The 18,997-nt window shown below is 48.5% G+C and overlaps 1 protein-coding gene across 3 annotated transcripts in view; it reads left to right on the plus strand.

Moving 5' to 3' along the window:
- Positions 1–18,997, plus strand: part of Ptprn2 (protein tyrosine phosphatase receptor type N2) — a 711,256-nt gene that overhangs the window by 672,135 nt on the left and 20,124 nt on the right. For all 3 annotated transcript variants that reach the window (XM_074059905.1, XM_074059913.1, XM_074059920.1), the window contains 3 exons: positions 10,171–10,290; positions 11,291–11,457; positions 16,952–17,005. In XM_074059905.1, the coding sequence (XP_073916006.1) occupies positions 10,171–10,290; positions 11,291–11,457; positions 16,952–17,005 (341 nt within the window). The remainder of the gene's footprint in view (positions 1–10,170; positions 10,291–11,290; positions 11,458–16,951; positions 17,006–18,997) is intronic.

Consider the following 18,997-nt stretch of genomic DNA (forward strand, 5'->3'; position numbering starts at 1 on the left):
TTTACAAGCCGGCTCCCTTCTCTAGTAAACTCTGCTCTCTACTGATTGGGATTCTCTCCCTACACACAGAACAAGCATTTCATGAATCTAATTTCCAAAACTTTGATGTGTATTACAATTTTTTTTTCCAAAGCTAAATTTACAGGCATCCCTTGGAATCCAAGAGATTGGTTCTGGGATGCCCCACACTTGTCCCTTAAGTGACAGGAAGTAGCCATTGCACAGAACCTACATGCAATATGCAGTCCTCCCTCAGGCTTTAACTCACCTGTCCAGAACTTAGAGTGCCGAAGTCAGGGTAAGAGTACGTACCGTAGCTGTTCTGCTGTACTGTTTAGGGGCTGGTGACGAGAAAAATATCTGTACGTGTTCAATGCACAGTTTATGTGGGGATTTTTTACAAATACGTTCAATCTGTCATTGGTTAAATCCACAGATGAGAACCCGTGGATAGAGAGGGCCAACTCTGCTGTGTAAGAGCGAGTAGAGTGACATTAATGTCTTGCCCACGGCCCTCTAAGCCATCCCAAGAGAGCTGCATTCTTAGACAAGAGAGTCCTCTGAGACCAGTCCAAAGACCAGTTTTACTAGAAAGGCGTAAAGTGGCTTAGAAATAAGCCATCTTTTGGGGGGAGCGAGGCAGTCTTGAGCTACATAATTTGAAATCTTGCTTGATCATGAAGCTATTTCCTTCTCCTCAGTGTGGGCCAGACCAGATCTGGAATATTGTGTCCTGTTCTGGGACCATAGTTTCAAACCAGCTGGTGACACTGGAAAAAACGAAACCAAGAGAGTTAGTGGGAGCAGCCAGGAGGTGAGCGCTGTGAAACCATAGAAAGAAAAACCAGCAGCGCAGAAGCAGAACAGCCAGGGCCAGGGCAGAAACGCATCCTCAGCAGGGCTCTGCCTCCACTTGCTGTCCCTTGGAGGGCTTAGACAGGAGGCCTCTGCACAGGGCCACACCATCTGGCCGTCTCTGGGGCTGTGATGCCCTCTACTCTTTGTTCTCATCGAGGACGATTTATTTCAAATTAGGAACATTCATTAGGTCTTGTGAAGTTTTGCCATTTTGTTCAGGACTTCTAAAACAATTTCTAGAACTCCCTGTCTCTGACATCCACCAGCATCCTGCTCTAGTTGGGGTGGCAGATGTTTGGGGAGTCTGGATATCTGGAAAAAGAGAAGGGAAAGGTCAGCTATCTGCTGTTCTGATCCCTGTGCCTTGGAGCACATGCAGATCCCATGGTCTTTCTCTAGAAAACATATTTCCATCTGTGAGGGCGCGTCCCATCTGCCATCTGGGCTACACCAAGTGGAAAGCTGGCGCACTCTTATGTGAGGCAGGACAGGGGACAGCAGAGGACAGACAGTAATACTCACCGGGCTCTTTTATATGTGAGACCTCAGGCAGGCGTTCCATATACCTGATCTCACTTGACCGGCCTAACACCCTGAGGAGAGTCGTCACAAGGCTCCATGATTCCAGTTACCTGGAGACCCACAGTGGTCACATCACAGAGATGTAACAAACTAGGAGGTACCAGGGGCTGGAAGGGGGAGTCTGTGTTTAATGGAGACAGAGCTTTGGTTTGGGGTGATGGTAGCCTTCTGAAGATGGGTGTTGATGGTGGAACGCAACAGAAAGTGGCTAATGCCTCTGAACTATGCACTGAAAAACGCTAAGTTGTACAATATGTGTGTTTCACTCATTTAAAAATATAGATGATATATCAGGAGCCCAGTTCTACCAGGGAGAAGCCAAGGCTCTGAGACCCATGCCCTGCCAGGCACGCTGGCTGAGATGGTGCATTTTAAACCCAGATCTGAGCCACTGGAAAGGCTTCGTACAAGTGAAGGAGCGACAGCGATGGGGAGGGAAGGAAGAAATGGTACAGCACTGACTGTCGGCATTTCCAGAGCAAACAGCTGTTTATGAAAAGTAATCATTTTGTGCTCATTCCCAAGGTGCAGAGCACATGAAATCACTCTGTCACTGTGAGAGACAGGCTGAAGGCTCCTGAGGTGCGGAGGGCTCCTCAGGGCAGTGACCCCTGGAGGGCCAGGACAGAGTTCCTGCAGAGAAGCCCTGGGAGTGCTTGCTGGAGAGCCAAGGGCCACTGTGGGCACTGGGGTGGGGGCTGGCCATGCAGGCACCCAGCCAGTCCCCATCACTGGCCAGTGGCCCCTGGATGAGCCCTATCACCGTCCCCCTCATCACGTCCACCCAGAGCAGCCAGGTTGCTGAAGGTCTCGCTGGCTGCCATCCCTCCTCACATATCCGAGAGATGCGTCATCAGAGCCATGTGCTCCTCTCCCAGGGAGGTGTCTGTGTGTCGTCACCACACAGACCAGGAGACTACAGGAAGGATTTAGGCGGCCTGCCTGCCAGGGCTGGTGCACTGTGAGTGTTCACAGGTGAGGACTATAGAGCTGGGCACCATGGCTCACTCACACCTGTAACCCTAGCTACTTGGAAGGCTGAGATCAAAGGAATGGCAGTTCAAGTCCAGCCCAGGCAAAAAGTTCATGAGACCTCATCTCAACCAGTAGGTGGGCACAGTGGCACACACCTATCAATCCAGTTACTTGGGAGGCTGAGATCGGGAGGATCATGGTTCCAGGCCAGCCCAGACAAACAAGTTCACGAGACTCCATCTCAACAGAAAAAAACTGGGCATGGTGGTACAGGCCTGTCATCCCAGCAACAGTGGGAAGCATAAAATAGGATCGTGGTCCAGGCCTGCCTGGGCAAAAAGTGAGACCCTACTTCCAAAATAACCAGAGAAAAAAGGACTGCAGGAGTGGCTCAAGTGGTAGAGCTCCTGCCTAGCAAGCGTGAAGCCCTGAGTTCAAGCCCCAGGACTATCAAAAATAAAGTTGGACACACAGAGTCCCCACACTGGGACCCAGAAGTTCTGAAGCCCTACGAACTGTACACTCACCATAGGATCCGGAAGAGTCATCATCGTTGCCTTGTTGACTGTGTGGGTGGCCAAGCTCAGAGGAAAGCTTGGATTTCCAGTCCTGCTGCCCATTTGACCAACAGGGCAGTCACGACTGGGCCTCTCCCCGGCTAGCAGCACGGTGTAAAGCCCAGCAAGAGGTGGAGTGCTTGCCCAGCTCTGCAGTTGGCACCAGTTAATGTACGTTCTTATTGCTACTATCAATATTTTACCAATTACATGTCCACATAGGCTGGGAATGGTGGATCATGCCTATAATTCCAGCTACATGGAGGGTATAGGTCATGTGTGGTCCAAGTCCAGCCCAGGCAAAAACACGAGACCCTATCTGAAGAATACTGAAAGCAGAAGGGCTGGGGACATGGCTCAAGTGGCAGAGCGCCTGCCCAGCAAGCACCAGGCCCCGAGTTCAAGCCTCAGAACCACGAAAAAGAAAAAAGCATCCACCATGGCTTTCCAGTCTGCACTTCCTAAAAGCATTCTATGAAGTCTCCAGTGGGGAAAATTCCTTTCTTCTTTCCAAAATCAATAGGCTTGGTTAAATATGACTTTTTTATTACGATTTTGAGTCCCTGAATTTCAGTTCCTGCTGTGGTTAAGTGCTTGCTGAGCTAAGCACTATGGGAGACCCAGAGGATTAAAGGTTTCCTCCCAAGCGCTCAGAGCCTGGCGGGGCTGAGGCTGAAACACGGATTACAAGGAAACGGTGGAGCACCGTTTATCCCCCGTGAACGAGGAGGGCGCTAGGAGCCCACAGCCTCGGCCGACCTTCATTAGTCAGAGATGACCATAGCCTCATGATCAACGCCACAGAGAACCAGATCCCGGCCATCCGACAAGCCCAGCCTGCCTCAGTGGCAGTGGAAATCCCACCCTGCGGTGGTGACATCCGGCACTCCAAAGCAGTGCCTGCCTCACACCGCTGCTTGCGGGTTGGACTCCATCCACAGCAGGGCTCCGTGCTCCTGTGCCTCCAGGACAGACCAGCGGCCATACTCCCCAGTCCTTTAACTCCAGACGCACATAATGAATCCACGTTGGCTGCTATCCCTTTCTACCCTGGGTCACGAGTGACAGGAGAGAGATCCTCTGATCCCAGCTGGCTTGGAGTTAGAGAATTGGAGGAGACAGATGAGGAGTTTATTAAGGAGCAGATTGGTTGATTTAAAGCACTTTATTTGATTAAGTTACAGAGAGACACAAGGATTCAAGACAGTTCATTGGAAAGCAAGATTATTTTTATTTCTGTGATTTAACCACATGCCCTAGATTTTCTAGGACATCTTGTTTCATGTTTAGTGTCCTGGATAGTCTATGCAGAAATTCACCTTTAAAGGTGAACAAGAACTTCCCTCAGACTACCTTACCTGAATTTAAGGTTGAAAACCTGTCCTGACTGTGCCTGGAGCCCATGCACTGGGAAATAACCCAGCTTCCTGCTGTACACGTGCCAACGTTGAAATTAGACTTGGGGATACAGACCCGACTTTCTCTCTTAACTGAGTCTACAGATCACCGCTGAAAACGTCTGAGCTGTTTTTCTTTTATGTGTACTACTAGTTCCTAGTTCCCTTGTCACTGTCCTCCCCCCTCATACTCCTCCTCCCTCTTCTCCTCTCCTCCTCTTTCCCGTTCTTTTGCTTCACAACTGGATCAGATGCTTTTGTATGAGATTCTGATTTGGGGGGTAAAAAAATTTTAAGGAAGCCCCACAGTGGCACTTGCCTCTAAGGAGACCACACGCACACTTAATTTGCAACATGGAGTAGGCTGAAGACGCACAATTGCAAGTGACACGCTCCCTTGGGCCCAGGTAACTTTCCTGGCCCATCAGACAGCTGGCAATAAATTTTCCCACAGTGGTTGCACACAGTTGCATAAAGGAAGTCCGGTCCATGGGGGCTGTTGTGCTACACGAGCTCCTTGATGGCATACATGGTGGTCACTCCCAGCTACAGCAAGTGTACCTGATAAGCAAGCAGGCTGCCATATCAGGCACCTGATTACGTGAACTTTCCCACCATTTCTGATAAAATGAAGAATTCCTCTTTCATATGCTGCGTCTTTCTGCTGGGGCAGAAACATTGCTGGGAAAACAAATTATCAGGAATATTGCTCCAGCTCATTGAGTGCATGTGGTTTGACACAGAGCGTGTGGCTCCAGCAGGACTGGGGCCGGTCCCCAGGGTGGCGAGCAGGATGTAGGGTCGCCCTGTGAGGGGGCCAAGACACCACTCTTTTCTGATCTGTTTTAAGCCATGTGGCTGAAGTCTGTTGACACCAGTGGCTCCTGGGTAAATGCAAGTGTCCTGGACCTCGGGGGCCAGCATCTGCTCCACCTGAGGACAGTCAGCATCTTCATCACAGGCTCAAGCTGGCCTCTGTTCAAACTGTGAGAAGAAGTTTCCAGTAGAAACAAACTGCACAGTCAGTTACAGGGCACGCTTGGCTCTCTCTGGAGAAAGAGCTTCAGTACATGTGCAAATGTGCTCACTTTAAAAAAAATCAAAAACCAGTTTTCTGTACATTTAGGCAGGCCCTGGGAGGACTCTGTCATGCAAGCTTTTGACAGCAGTGCCTTTGAGTTACCTCTCTTTACATAAATATTCAAATGGTTTCTTTTAAAACTGTACTGTTTTCACAAGTGTCGACTGTACTGAGTCACTCTGCTAGACGCCTTGGTGGTAGAAATGGTAACCAGACTGGGATCTAGTCTGTAAGGAGATGACAGTGTGGTAGAAGGAGTGTGAAGACGTAGATAAGACAAGGTAGGAAGGGAAGGATGCATCCCAAAGGACACAGGTGGAGGGACAACAGTCTAGGTCACCTTTCCTTTTGGGTCTTACGGGTCTTCAAAACTCCACATTTAAGGTGTGCGTCATGATGTTTTGAGGCGCCTAGTGAGATGAGTGCACGTTGAGCAAGCTAGCATGGCCCATCTGTGGGTGGTAAGAGCACCTACGTGTCCAGCACACAGCCCAGCGTTCCAAGCTGTGGTCTGTCACCACAGTGGCCATGAGGTCTCCAGAATTCACTCATCCTACGCTTTGACCAATGTCTCTTCGCCCTCACCACTGCCACCATCACCACCACCACCATGATCAGCCCCCAGTAGCCACGCTGCTGCTCTGTTTCCGAGTTTGACTTTTTTGGCTTCTGCATCTGAGTGCGATTGTCCTCCGTCTGGCTGACTTCATTTAGCCTGATGTCCTCGGGTCATCCATGCTGATGGAAACAGCAGGATTTCCTTCTTTTCACGACTCGTCAGTGCCCTGTGGTGCGCTGATGGGATGCTGTTCCCGTGTCTTGGCTGCTGTGAGCAGTGCTACAGTGAGCATGGAAGGGTGACTGTCCTTCGACATACTGCTTTCACGTCCTTTGGATCAGCACCCAAAACTAGGACTGCTGAACCTTATGGTAGTGTTTTTCACTTTTTGAGGGACCGCCATAATGTATTCATAGAGGTTCTGTAAGATCCCAAGCCCAAAACAGTATGCGGGACTCCCCTTTCTGCCCGTCCTCCCCACACTTCATCTCTCTTGTCTTTTCGATAATCAGAGCGGAGTGAGGTGATAACTCACTGTGGCTCTGCTTTGCATTTTCTCAATGGTGAAAGTCATTGAGCACAGTTTGGTACACCTGTTGGTCATTTGTGTATCTTCTCAGGTCCTTTGCCAAGTTTTTAGTTGGAATATTTTTTCTTTACTGGTAAAATACTTAATACTCTGAAAAGGACTTTGAATAAGGAAACTCAAATTTCTCTTCATCTGCTTTAGTTAACTTTAATATAAAAAGTGGGCAGGGTTGACATTATCCAATGCCTGTGGATGACATGGTAGGCAGGGTGATGGGTCTGTGAGTGGCTTCATTCATAGAGCACAGCAACAAGGTATCCAGACCGGTTGAGTTAAAACAGCTACAATGTGCTCTTCCAGCTCTGAGTCACGAAGTCCGAAATCAAGGTGTGACAGAAATCCACTCCTCCGTGGGCTCCAGGGCAGGACCTGCCTCTCACAGTTCCTGGGGGCCCAGGCAGCCCTGATTTATGGAGGTATCGCTCCAGCAGCTGCCTGTCTGCACATGGCCTCCTCTGTGTCTACCGCCACCTGCCTATCTCCTTGTTTTTAAAAACACCATCCTCCTGGATTAGGACCCACCTCCTCTAACAGGGCCTGGTCCTGACACCCACTACATCTGAAAGATCCTGTCTCCAAATAGGGCCATAGTCGCTGGCCCTGGTGGCTGGGATTCCAGCATGACTTTTGGGAAGGACACTGCAATCCACAACAAAGAGCAGCGTGGTTTCTTTAATCAAGTCAGTGAACCTACTCAACTGGACCAAATAACAGCCAAAGTATGCATTTCCTGCCACGCAGTGGTCTGAATTGCTTAATTTTAATTTTCCCACTTACTTGCTGCCGATAACTATCCCAGGGTACCTGGGCTGTAGCTGCCATCATGAGTTTCTGGCCCTTGTCATCCCTGAGTGGATCAGGATGGCGGGCTTGGAGAGACCGACAGCAGGTTTAGGCGGAGTTTTATGCCAGCCAAGAACTACTGGGCTGACATTTGTATTCCATGGCACCCAGCCACCGTGAAGAAGTCAGAATAATGGGCACCAAAAGTCACCATCAGTCCCCCACTGCTGCCCTAGGCACTCAGGACCCTGGAGCTGTGTTCCCAGGAGAGGTGCTGGGACACTTGGGCAAAAGTTGACAGAAATGGTGACCTACACTTAGGACCCATACCTGAGGCTCATTTCTGACCCACAGTGACAGCCTGTTTTTGCTCTAGGGGTGGAAGCACCTGCTTGCTGCCTGGGAACAGTGACCCATTGTGACTCTGCAAATAAAGGAAGTCATGAGCAGGACTGTGGGCCACCATGGCTCGCCCGGCAGCACATCACCACCCCCGCCTCTCCTGGTCCCCTCCAGAATCTGCATTCAGAAGCCTGACACATAACCAGGGCTCCCCAGTGTGCCAGACACTAAGGAGACCCACAGACGTTGTGTTCTCTGACACTTAACCAAACACACAGCATGAGGAATTGCCATTTCTAATTCATACACTCTCTTCCAACAGACTGCACTAGGACTAAATAGGGGTTCTCAGTCCCTCCCTCCGAAGAGAAAGCTTAGGTTTCGCAAAGATTGGTCACCCACAGCATCTTCCCTGCTAGGTAATACCTTGCATTCACCAGCAATTAAAGACCAAACCAAGGACAAAGAAAATAGTGAACCATGGAGAAACTGCAACTTGGTTGATTAAAGCTCTTACTAGTACACCATATTCCCACCAAAATCCAAATTAGCTTTTTTTCAGTGTACTCTGAAGTTACATTGTGGGCGGCGAAATGCCTGTTTTCCCTCCATGGCTTGGACATAAGAAAATGCTGTGATTTTGGTGCCCTGTTGGGCTGCCAATCTGCCTGATTTAGTAAATTCCCTCTTGCCTTTATATACAGTGACCTAAAAAGAATTATTATCCCCCAGGGTGCCTTTGAGATTGTTTGTTTAAATTAAGTTTCATTTGGATTTAATCTTAACCAAATCTTCAGAGAGCTCGGCAGACTCCCTGGCACTAAGTACCGTGTGTGAGGACCAATGAGCGAGGCCTCACAACCGCAAGGACCCTGCTTTAAACGAGGGGCTGCGTAACGTCACACTCGGGCGGCCCAGCCAGAGTGCTAGACGATTAGTTTATGGTCCTGATCATTGTATTTTTATTACACTCATAAAATCTGTGTTTCTCCTCATTTTCGTAATGGCTTCAGTGAGCTCCCCTGCTTTCCAAAGGCACATTAAATGGTTATGTGATTGGCGGAGCAGGTTTGAAAGCTTACAGCATGAACCGTGTCTTGAACGCTCATCTTGGTGGGTTGGTAAAAGGAGGTGCACAGGTTTGGGTGTGATTCATCACTATTTGTGGGCTTTCGATAAATACTTCTGGAGGGTCCATTAAATTCCTGTATAAATGACACACGGTCAGGTGCCTAAAGGGTATCGACTGTTTCTGTCCCAGGGAAATATAAATCAATATTAAAAGAGGAAAATACTGTGTACATGTCTGCCTTTTAAAATGTAACTTAATGGAGGAGTCCAGTAACATGAACCATCATGAGAAAGCCTGCATTTCTTAGATAAAAAGATCTTGACTGGTTTGTCACATCTGCATTTAAGAGGAACAGGCTCTCTCTCGGAGGCCACTTTGCACCCACTGCTGTGCATTGCTCTTCAGTACTTCTGTGAAGTTACCGTGACCACGGCAGGAAGAGCAGACTCCTCTTCGCTCCGTGCTGTGCTAGCCAAGTCCAGGCACCCGTAGACTCTGTGGTTTTAGTAACTGTCCCATTCGGTTAACACAAAGGTTCACAGCCCAACGTGGTGAGCTGTGTTTGCAAAGCGGGTGAGGTAGAGGACATCCTTTCCACGTCATGTGTGCATCGTGTCTTGGAGCAGTTTTATTTGGCTGTTATGAGTTACTAAATCAGCTTTGGGTTGACGTTAATCTGAATACCAGGCAGTGTAGCATAGGAGCTGTGATGTGTCTTGCAGAGAGATCTGTCCTGCCTCTGACAGGACAACAGCTTCACAAAGCAAAAGCTTGTCTAGCAGAACAAATTAACAGCCAGGGAAAAATGAATGTGGCTGCTGATTCCAGTTTGTGTCACACAAGAAGGGAGCTTTTCCACATGGTGTCAGCCATCTGCTGTTGGTTACCTGTGGCATTGTGGAAAGTTTTCTCTGCGGTTCAAAAGTTAGGAAGCCACAGATGGGTGCTAGTGGCTCACACCTGTAATCCTAGCTACTTGGGAGGCTGAGATGGGGAGGACTGAGATCCAGGGCCAGCTCAGGCAAATAGTTCGAGAGACCCATTTCCAAACTAGCCAGAGCAAAATGGACTGAAGGTGTGGCTCGAACAGTAGAGTGCCTGCTTTGCAAAGCGCAAAGCTCTGAATTCAAACTCCAGTTCCACCAAAACAAAACAAAACAGAGGAATGGATGGTCACTACTTTTTAAAAAATATTTCGTGGAGCGTGCAAACCACAAGGCAGGTGTATTCAAAGACGTGAAGCAGCTCAGAGTAAAATGTCAATGAAAACGAAATGCACCTTCTGTGAATGGAACCCATTTGGCCTGAGTGCAGTAGTCACGTGTGTCCTATGATGGTCCAAGTCACACTGTGGCCCCGGCCTCTTTGTCTGCAGATGGTGTGGGAGAGCGGCTGTGCTGTCATCGTCATGCTGACACCACTGGCTGAGAACGGTGTCCGGCAGTGCCACCACTACTGGCCTGACGAAGGCTCCAACCTCTACCACGTCTATGAGGTACTTAGAGGAGGGTACCTGCCTGTGGGGCTGTCGGCCCCAGTGTTTGGTGACTACATGGTGAGGTCACCCAGGAGACAGGCACAGACCTGGGCAGGGCAGTCAGCACCTTCCATCCTCAAAGGGACCAGGTGCCACATGGCCAGGAAAGGTCAGTGGTTTCACACAGTTATGTGATGGTGAACTGTACTCAGGGGTGGACAGTACGTTTTCCATTTTTTAAAAATCATATAACTCCAAATGGTGCAGAATTAAAAATCCACCTGACAAGGTGGTCCAGGTCCCCTTGTTCTGACCGATGGTTTCTTTGCGGAACTGAGAGTCTCCCCTGGGCTCTGTTTGGAGTTAGGTGTCTGGAGTGTCTGGCCTTCCATTGGAGGGTAACCCCTGATGGGCAGACTTCTTTTGTGGACTTTCCACCCACTTCAGGAGGAGACATAAGCAAGGACCACGATGCATCCTCTGGTTCTGTTTTGCACTACGAATAGTCAGGGTGCAAAAGGCCCTGGTGGGGAGCCCTAGTCACCCAGTGTGGCTTGCGGCTGCTGCACACAGGCTCCAGCCCAGGGAGAGACCACGCAGTCCCCACCGACTGCCATGTCTTTGCTCTGACCTGCATGGGCCCAGCCTTCACAAAACTTCAGGTCGTCTAGAGCCATTAAGGAAGTCTTGGTTGTACTGATGTTTGCTCAAAAGTATACTTTTTATCCAGCTACTTGTCCTGAAAGTTTATATGATTTAGAAGCAAAAAGTTCACATGGTAGCATTTTTTTTTTTAAATTGTCTTTGAAGTCCATGAGTGTCATTATACTCTTACACAGAGCTACTTCTTATACGAGTTGTGTTAAAACTGAAAGCGGGGAAGGGACCTGGGGCCAGCCCAGCCCTCCTGTGCTGTGCCATTCATCACCCTATGGTATTCCCTTCCTGTCCAAAGTAGCACCACGGTCAAGGTACCTCAAGCTGACGATACCTTGCTGTCCCGTCTCGTCCCCGCCAGGTCAACCTGGTCTCCGAGCACATCTGGTGCCAGGACTTCTTGGTGAGAAGCTTTTACCTGAAGAACCTTCAGACCAACGAGACTCGCACGGTGACCCAGTTCCACTTCCTGAGTTGGTATGACCAGGGAGTCCCTTCTTCCACGCGGTCACTTCTGGATTTCCGCAGGTAAAACCAAGAGCCCGCTGGCAGGATAACAGCTAGAATGTAGGTGTCAGGCAGAGGGGTGCAGGCTTATGTCTGATTTCCACGTTTCTAAGATGCTGCTGGCTGTAAGACGGCCCTTCCATGTTACAGCTGGACATGGGAGAAAGGAAGGAAGGACGGATGGAGGGAGGGAGGGAGTTGGAGGGAGGAGGGATGTGCTGACTGCATGTGTTGTGATCTGTTTTCCAGTTTCAGCAGGTTGCATGTGGAGACAGGCATCTTAGAACTGTGGAAGCTGGTAGAAGGGCTCAAGTGGTAGAGCACCTGCCTAGCAAGCATGAGGCCCTGAGTTCAAACCCCATACCACTGAAATAAAAAATAAAAGGGAACTGTGGAAACACAGTCATTGGTTTTGATAAAATTCTTCAATCACCAATTCCTACAGTTTCTATTTCACAAGATATTGGTGATTTAAAACCAGGTTTTTAGTTTGGCTACTTGTTTCCCTGCACACAATGAGATTTCATAAGGGTAGGGATATATTGTAAACTAGATGTTCTTGGATGGAAGCCTAGATAGAGTTAGTCCATGACTGTGTGTATGTTTAGTGCAAATTTGAAACTGACGGTTTAAAACAATCCATTTATTTATTTTTTGCTCATTGCTGTAGCCAGCAGTCACCCAATAGTTGCCTTATGTTGAACTAGCGAAATGAATGCTAAACTCTGTCTTCCAGGAAGATATTGATGATGATTAAAAAAAAAAAAAAAAAAGACAGATGTGGTGTCCATGCCTATAATCCTAGCTACTTGGAAGTCTAAGTCAGGAGGATGGAGGTTTCAGGCCAGCCTGGGCAAAAAAACCAAAAGCTTATGAGACCCTATATCTATGGGGAAAAGCTGGGTGTGGTGGTAAACTCCTGTCAATCCAAGCTACATGAGAGCATAAAATAGCAGCCTGGGCAAAAAGTGAGACCGTATCTCAAAACAACGAGAGTAAAAAGGGCCAGAGGGAGTGGCTCAAGTGGTAAAGCCTCTGCCTAGTAAGCAGCCCTGAGTTCAAACCCCAGTACCACCAAAAAAAAAAAAAAAGAGGAGGCTATAAGGTGGAAGTGTTGGTTGTGTGTCACATTGGCCGTGGCAGCAGGTGAGCCCTGGCTGCCTAGTGGTGGTGACAAATCAAATCAGCAACCATGAGTGGAGGTTGTCAGGCGGCTCCAATAACCAAATTCTATAGAACCACCCTTGCACTGAACTTAGCCTAGCTGCTAAGGAGATATCTAAGCAAGGAGTCAGAACAAAGTGTGCCCTAACCTGGCATTACACCCCTCATAAAGGGCATGTGTCTGAACTGTTCCTTGCCCTTGAGTATCCAGTTAGGAACTCCAAGGCAGTTGAAAAGGCAAGTATGGTCATAAAGATGGAGTTCTGGGCTTATCGCTGGGTTTCTTGAATTTGTATGTTACAGATTCTTAAGCTTATCATGATACAATTATTTCTTTTGCCTTCTAGTCTTCTTTGAAAAACAAAATAAAACCTTTATCTGAATTGTTCTTTGGATCAGATAGCATGTGAAAGAGCTCAAGGAGGGACACAAATTTTGTGTCACATACAGGTTCAGTGGCTCCTGCCTGGCTCTGTCACCTCCCTGGGGATGCAGAGCAGATCCAGAACCCTGGGCACATCATAAAACACCTACTGTGCACAGTTCCCTCCCACCCATCCTGACTTCCTGGCCCTTAGATATGTCTTCTCAATGTACATTTATCTTTAAAGACATGCCATGTAACTTACACAGCCTGAAGTCATCTTCAGCAAACAGTCATTACTGGCAAAATGGATGTAGCTAAAAGATGGTCACTCATCCCAATACCCCAACACCCGTCTTCAAGCTCATCCAGTGTGTTTGCACCCATATGTGTATGGACATTTGTCTGTATCCATGTATGGAAAGGAACACATCCATGAATAGCCCTCAGGGTTCACAGTGCATCACACGAAGACAAATGAAATTCTCATTCTTTTGCTGCATGGTCTGAGGAGACACGGCCCACGGTTTTTGTTCAATTAAAAAAGAAAAACTCCCAGGCCCAGCTTTGATGTCTCACGGAGACAGAAAGCTTTTCTTGGATGCTGTGTTGTCAGGACCTGGTAGCCAAGGCCCCCTCCACACCTCAGCTAGACAGCTGCCACAAAGGACCACACTCTCAGAGTGCCCTGTGCGTAGACATCAGTCGCTGGTTGGTGACTGTCTATGTAAAATAGTCACCCTAAAGCCCTAAGCTGGAAAGGCAAGCCTGCTTGTGAAGACCCTGCCATGTTCAGGCTACAGGTTTTCCTGGCCTGTGTGTGCACCCAAGACGTGTAATTAAATGTTCCTGGAGCCCAGAGGGGCCCATTTACACTTTAAAGAGAAACCACTCAGAGATAATTAGCATCACGTGGGAGGGTTCACTTTGAAACCCTCTCCCTCCCTCTCTGCCTCTCTCTCTCTCTCTCTCTCTCTCTCTCTCCCCTTCTTGCTGTGTGCCATGGCGCTCTCTGACGCTGCTCACTGTAAAAACGGACAAACCCTTACTTTGCCAGCTAATTAGCGGTGGCCAGTGTCATTTTTGTGATGTTGCAGCTAGTAATATAAGCCCAGTTGCATAGTCACAAAAGTGATCACTGGAAACTGTGACTGCTGCAGGGACATGGGGACCCCTCTCTGAGCCTCTAACGACCTGACTTTTGCTTGCTGCTGGCTTGCATGGCGGCTCCTTCTCACTCAGTGACTGAGGGTCGGTTTGTGTTGCCAACCGTTCCTCCTCAGCGAACTCCTGCCGACGTGACGTATGTGCCGTCAGTTTCTCTCAGCGCTGGAGCCCTCTTGCTTACTGACGGTCTGAGAGAGGTCACTGAGACGACTGTGCACTGCTCACCTCCATAACGACCTCCGTCTGCGTCTCGGGTCCACCGGATGAACACTTGGGCTCCGTGTGCGATGGTTTTGCTTTTGTATTTGTGACGTTTTGCACTGCGATCATCCAAGCACTTGATTCTCTGTAAATAAAGTTCTAAGCGGTGCCACCACAGAGGGCTGTCACTCTGCATCTCCTCGATTGCTTGTGGGTGTTTGTAAGTAGGGCTGGTGTGGACCTTAAAAACCACAGCGAATCCTTGCAAAGGCCTGCCTGGGCAGCCGGTGGCCACACGCTGGGGAAAATGTAGACCGTAAATGAAGACGGGGTCGCAGGAGGGAGAAGTGAGTGGCAGCTCCACTGCCAGTTCTCAGTTTGATCTTTACCAGTATTTCTCACCCAAAGAGGTTACAAGGGCCTATTGCCAAGCCGAGCAGCTGTCATTGCAACTGCTGTTCTACTGACCCCTAACGTCCATGTCCTTCTAAACCAGTGCAGTTGTAAAGGGCGTCTGGCCTGAAACAGTGAGTCAAACCTGGCCAGTGTGTGAACATGGCAACACTGAGTTCAGCCTTTATAAACCCAGACCGGTCAAGTTTGCAATGTAACAGAGTACATTGCACCAAGGCTGTTCATGGGAGCAAGAAGTTCTCTCTGCAGGGGCCAGGCCACCAAGAGGGGGTCTGGCCGCTGAACTTAGATGATTGCACACAGGCACACAGTCTTTTTGTTTGCTTGTCTGGTCCTGGGGATGGAGCCCAGAGCCTCCTGCACACTAAGCAGATTCTCTGCCACTGAGCCCCACCCCAGCTCAGACACTGTCTTACCAAGACAGCAGCTTTGCAGTCCACACCCTGGAGGTAGGCCCCCGGGATCTAGCATTTACCTGGTCAAAGCAGGTGCTTACAATGCAGGAGGTTCTAGCAGTGGGGGCAGTGGATCTGTTTCCCAATCTGTTTATTCTCCAAGGACCAAGAAATTTCACAGTGTCCTGGCATGCAAGCAGTGTCCATTTCAACAAGTCCGTTTCTTTCTCATCGCTCCACCAAGCCTCCCCATTGCAGTGTTCACAAAAAAGCCATGAAAGGCTCTCGCAGAAATGGCCATGAAGGCACACGCTTGTTTTACACAGTCCCAGAGCTTGCTCTGGGTGGTCCACAAGCTCTAAGATGCTGTACATTTTCACATGCTAGCAAGCAGCCGCAGATCAAGTGCTGCCGAGCAGGGCTTTGAACGTGACCTGTCTGCAGGTGGGCGCGCCTTATCCAGCTCGGCAGTGTGGCCCTGCAACTCTGTTGTCTGTCTGGGGTGAGGGTTCAGACTCCTGGCAGAAGTATCTCATAGATACTCTACAGAGGAAGTAGGAAAAAGAAAAAAGCAGCCCTCTGGTATCAGGGCTGCCTGATAGTGGAGTATCTACCCTGAGCACCAATCACAGGGCACTCACTTCCCCTCCCTCCACCTGGCTCTCGTGGTTTGGACAATGGTAGCAACCAGCGGTCTGTATTTCCACTCTCCGCTGACTGCCGCAGTGCGTGTAGGCACGCCTTTGCAAAGAACATGACATCCTCCCATGTGTGGTTCAAGGGGAAAATTTCTCTGTATTGTCATGTGTGTTTTTTTAATTTGACTTTATATTGGAAGAGTTCATACAGCACATTCTAGAACACATCCCCTTCACCCATTCTTTTCCTTTCCAGTAAACTACTAGCCGATCTTTAATTTTCGTTTCCCTGTCTGCACTCTATCTTTAATTTTCTTTATATGAAATATTTTACTGAGAACTTTGATATACTTTAAAAAGATATGTTGAGTTGTTTCACTGAATTAGGAAAAAAAAAAACAATTTGGAGCTTATACAGTGAATTTTAAATCAGTCCTCTGATTTTGATAGCAGTGGTTAACAAAATCTTAGGTATAGTTTCAATGTTTTATAACTGCTGGTAAATCTGCACAATGGACTTGCTTTTAAAAAGCATATGCAAATTCATAAAAGTGGAAAAGACTTGGATTAGCAGAATGGCTTAAGTGTGGAGCACCCGCCTAGCAAGCACGGAGCCCTGAGTTCAAACCCCACTGCCACCAAAAAGGAAAAAATGGAAAAGACTGTCTTGAATTTCCTCCACAATATCCTTATGCAAACCAGCAGGTCAAATAGGCTCTTTAGAATGCTGATTTTATACGACTTGGTAATACTGTGTCCAATAAGGGACATAGAAATTATGACATGAATTACAAAACTCAAAAGTGTCAGTGAAGCATCAAGACAGCTAGGTCATAACAGAGGTCAGATCATCTAAGGTGGAGGGAAGGAGGGAGGAGGCCTGTGTAGGACAAGGGTGCACACAGGGGGCCCATGGACCCCTTAGCCTAAACCCTGGAGCTCACACTTGTAAAGGGGAAAAAAACATTGTGAAAGTGTGAGGATCGTCTGTAAAGCTTGCTTAATAAGCTATTGTTGAGAAGGAAAGATCTTTGAAATTGTATGTGTGACTTTTTATTTTCTTTGTCCAAACAGGCTGTTGCAAAGTGATATCTGTGACATGGACTCTGTGCTCTGGCTGATTAGTTGTTCTGGATAACACACTATAATTTCTATATCTCTTTTTATTTCAGAAAAGTGAACAAGTGCTACCGGGGCCGCTCTTGTCCAATAGTTGTTCACTGCAGGCAAGTACAGCTTCTTACCCCGCTAAGATTTTGCTATTTCAAAAAATAACCAATCCCATCACTGTAGAATGGGCGTTCCAGGTGCTTAAGGATCATATCTAACGGGTATTTCTAAGAGAAAACAGAGGTAGACATATCATTTGCTGTGCCATTTCTCACATAAACCCAACTTCATCATCTCTTTATACCTGTGCTAGCTGCACTTGGGGTTCTTTCTTTCTAGCAGGCACTGGCCATGGACCATCACCTGTTTCCAAATGCCCAGTCACCTTCTTCTTTCTTTAAAACCCTCTTGATGCAACAAAACCCCTCAGACACAATATTTTTGACAGATGGCATTGTTTCAGCCACCAACCACTGTGTTCAGCAGGAGTTTGGAGTCTTGTGTAGAGGGTGAGAAGCACTGGGGCCTCGAACAGTCACTCCTGTGACTACAGGAGTCTGAGCCTTTAGTGACTCATATCCTTAAGCAGGTTAAAACCACATCAGTAAGAACAGGTCCACTCAAAGAGAGTTCAGCCTGGTGGTCCTATCTGTCCTGGACTCAGTCCTCAACTGTTTTTGATAAAGAGTTCACACTCCATTTTTCTGGAACCGTCTCATGGAACGTTCCTTTCTGCCTGGAATGAAAGGCAATCTGCCCCAAAGATCAAGCACCAAATCCGTCAAGGACATGTGTGCACATGCGTCTGCCTGGCTGTGAGAGAGAAAACAGACTGTGGTTTCCTATCTCACGAAATAGGGCAGAGCGTCTTTTACCCACAAACGTACCAGGACAAGCTCCAGTCGGTTGGAAGATTTTTATAGTATTTCTTAAAACACTGATGTGAATCTGCTGCACACAGAGTGAGATGCAAGAGGGGCGTTGGCTGTGGTCACTCCTAAGGAACAGTGAGCAAGGTGACTGCGTCTCTGTGTGTGTGAACTGTGAAGTTCTTATTCCTCCAACCATCGCCTTCCAGACCATTTGTTTAAGGAACCACATGAAAGCCAAACTCGATGCCTCTTTACCAGAAAAAGAGCAGCCAGCAGGCATGCCCAGCTCTCTGGGAATTACAGGCTGGTGTGCCATCTGAGACGGGAAGCAAAATGACTTGTCAGCTAGTTACTTGGTTCTCCAAGTCTTCAGCTGGAAACATTTATTTTTCCCTTAAAGTTGCCATTGGTCTTGCTGAGGGGAGAAGTGGTTACCTGCCAAGGGTGTGAGGAGAAGGCCGGTTTGATTTCAGAGCAAGTCTGGAGCTCACGTGACTCGGTGACATCACCCACGTGAGGGCAGAGATGGCTTCACATACTCCTTGTGAGAGAGGGAGAATGCTGGGGCTGCTTTTCTCCCAGAAAAGGGATTTTCTTACATTTTTTTTCTGCTTGCTCTTTCTACTTACAACTCCAATCCAGATGGCAAATACTCTCGTTACAACTGCTGTGATGAGGAAAGATGAAAAGGAAGCACTTTTTAGAGAGTATGTTTGGTCCACTTCTCCTGTGGGGGTGACAAGCCTAGGAAGGGTGGACAGCAGCCCAGGACTGCATGGGGCGAGTGGCCGCAGCCCTGCACGCGTCTGCTCCCCTGCCTCCTCCACCTGCTATCTCAGTCACCCTGGGACGTGTCTTGCTGGTGGTGGAATGCCAGGCCGTCACCTCTGACACCCCAAACACTTCTTCATTTCTCTTTTTCTGACAAATTTGACCAGGGTGGGGGAAGAAGAGACAAGCGTTTCAAGCCTGGTACCTAATCCTGGATGGGTAGAGGCGCCCAGAGGGCCCTCCCTGCCTCTGTGGGATTCTTTTTCCCATCCTGCTTTCTCCCTACTCTCCCTCCCCCCTCTCTCTCTCTCTCTCTCTCTCTCTCTCTCTCTCTCTTCCCTCTCCCCCTTCTCCCCCCCCAATTCACAACAATCTCCCTGTCCTCCTGCCAGCCCCACTTAAGCATGAAGGAAGTAAGCGAGTCCGGGCCCTTGGGCGCCCCGTGGCCTGGTGCTGCGGCACGTT

This window comes from Castor canadensis, chromosome 2 (assembly GCF_047511655.1).
Source record: "Castor canadensis chromosome 2, mCasCan1.hap1v2, whole genome shotgun sequence".
Taxonomy (NCBI): Eukaryota; Metazoa; Chordata; class Mammalia; order Rodentia; family Castoridae; genus Castor; species Castor canadensis.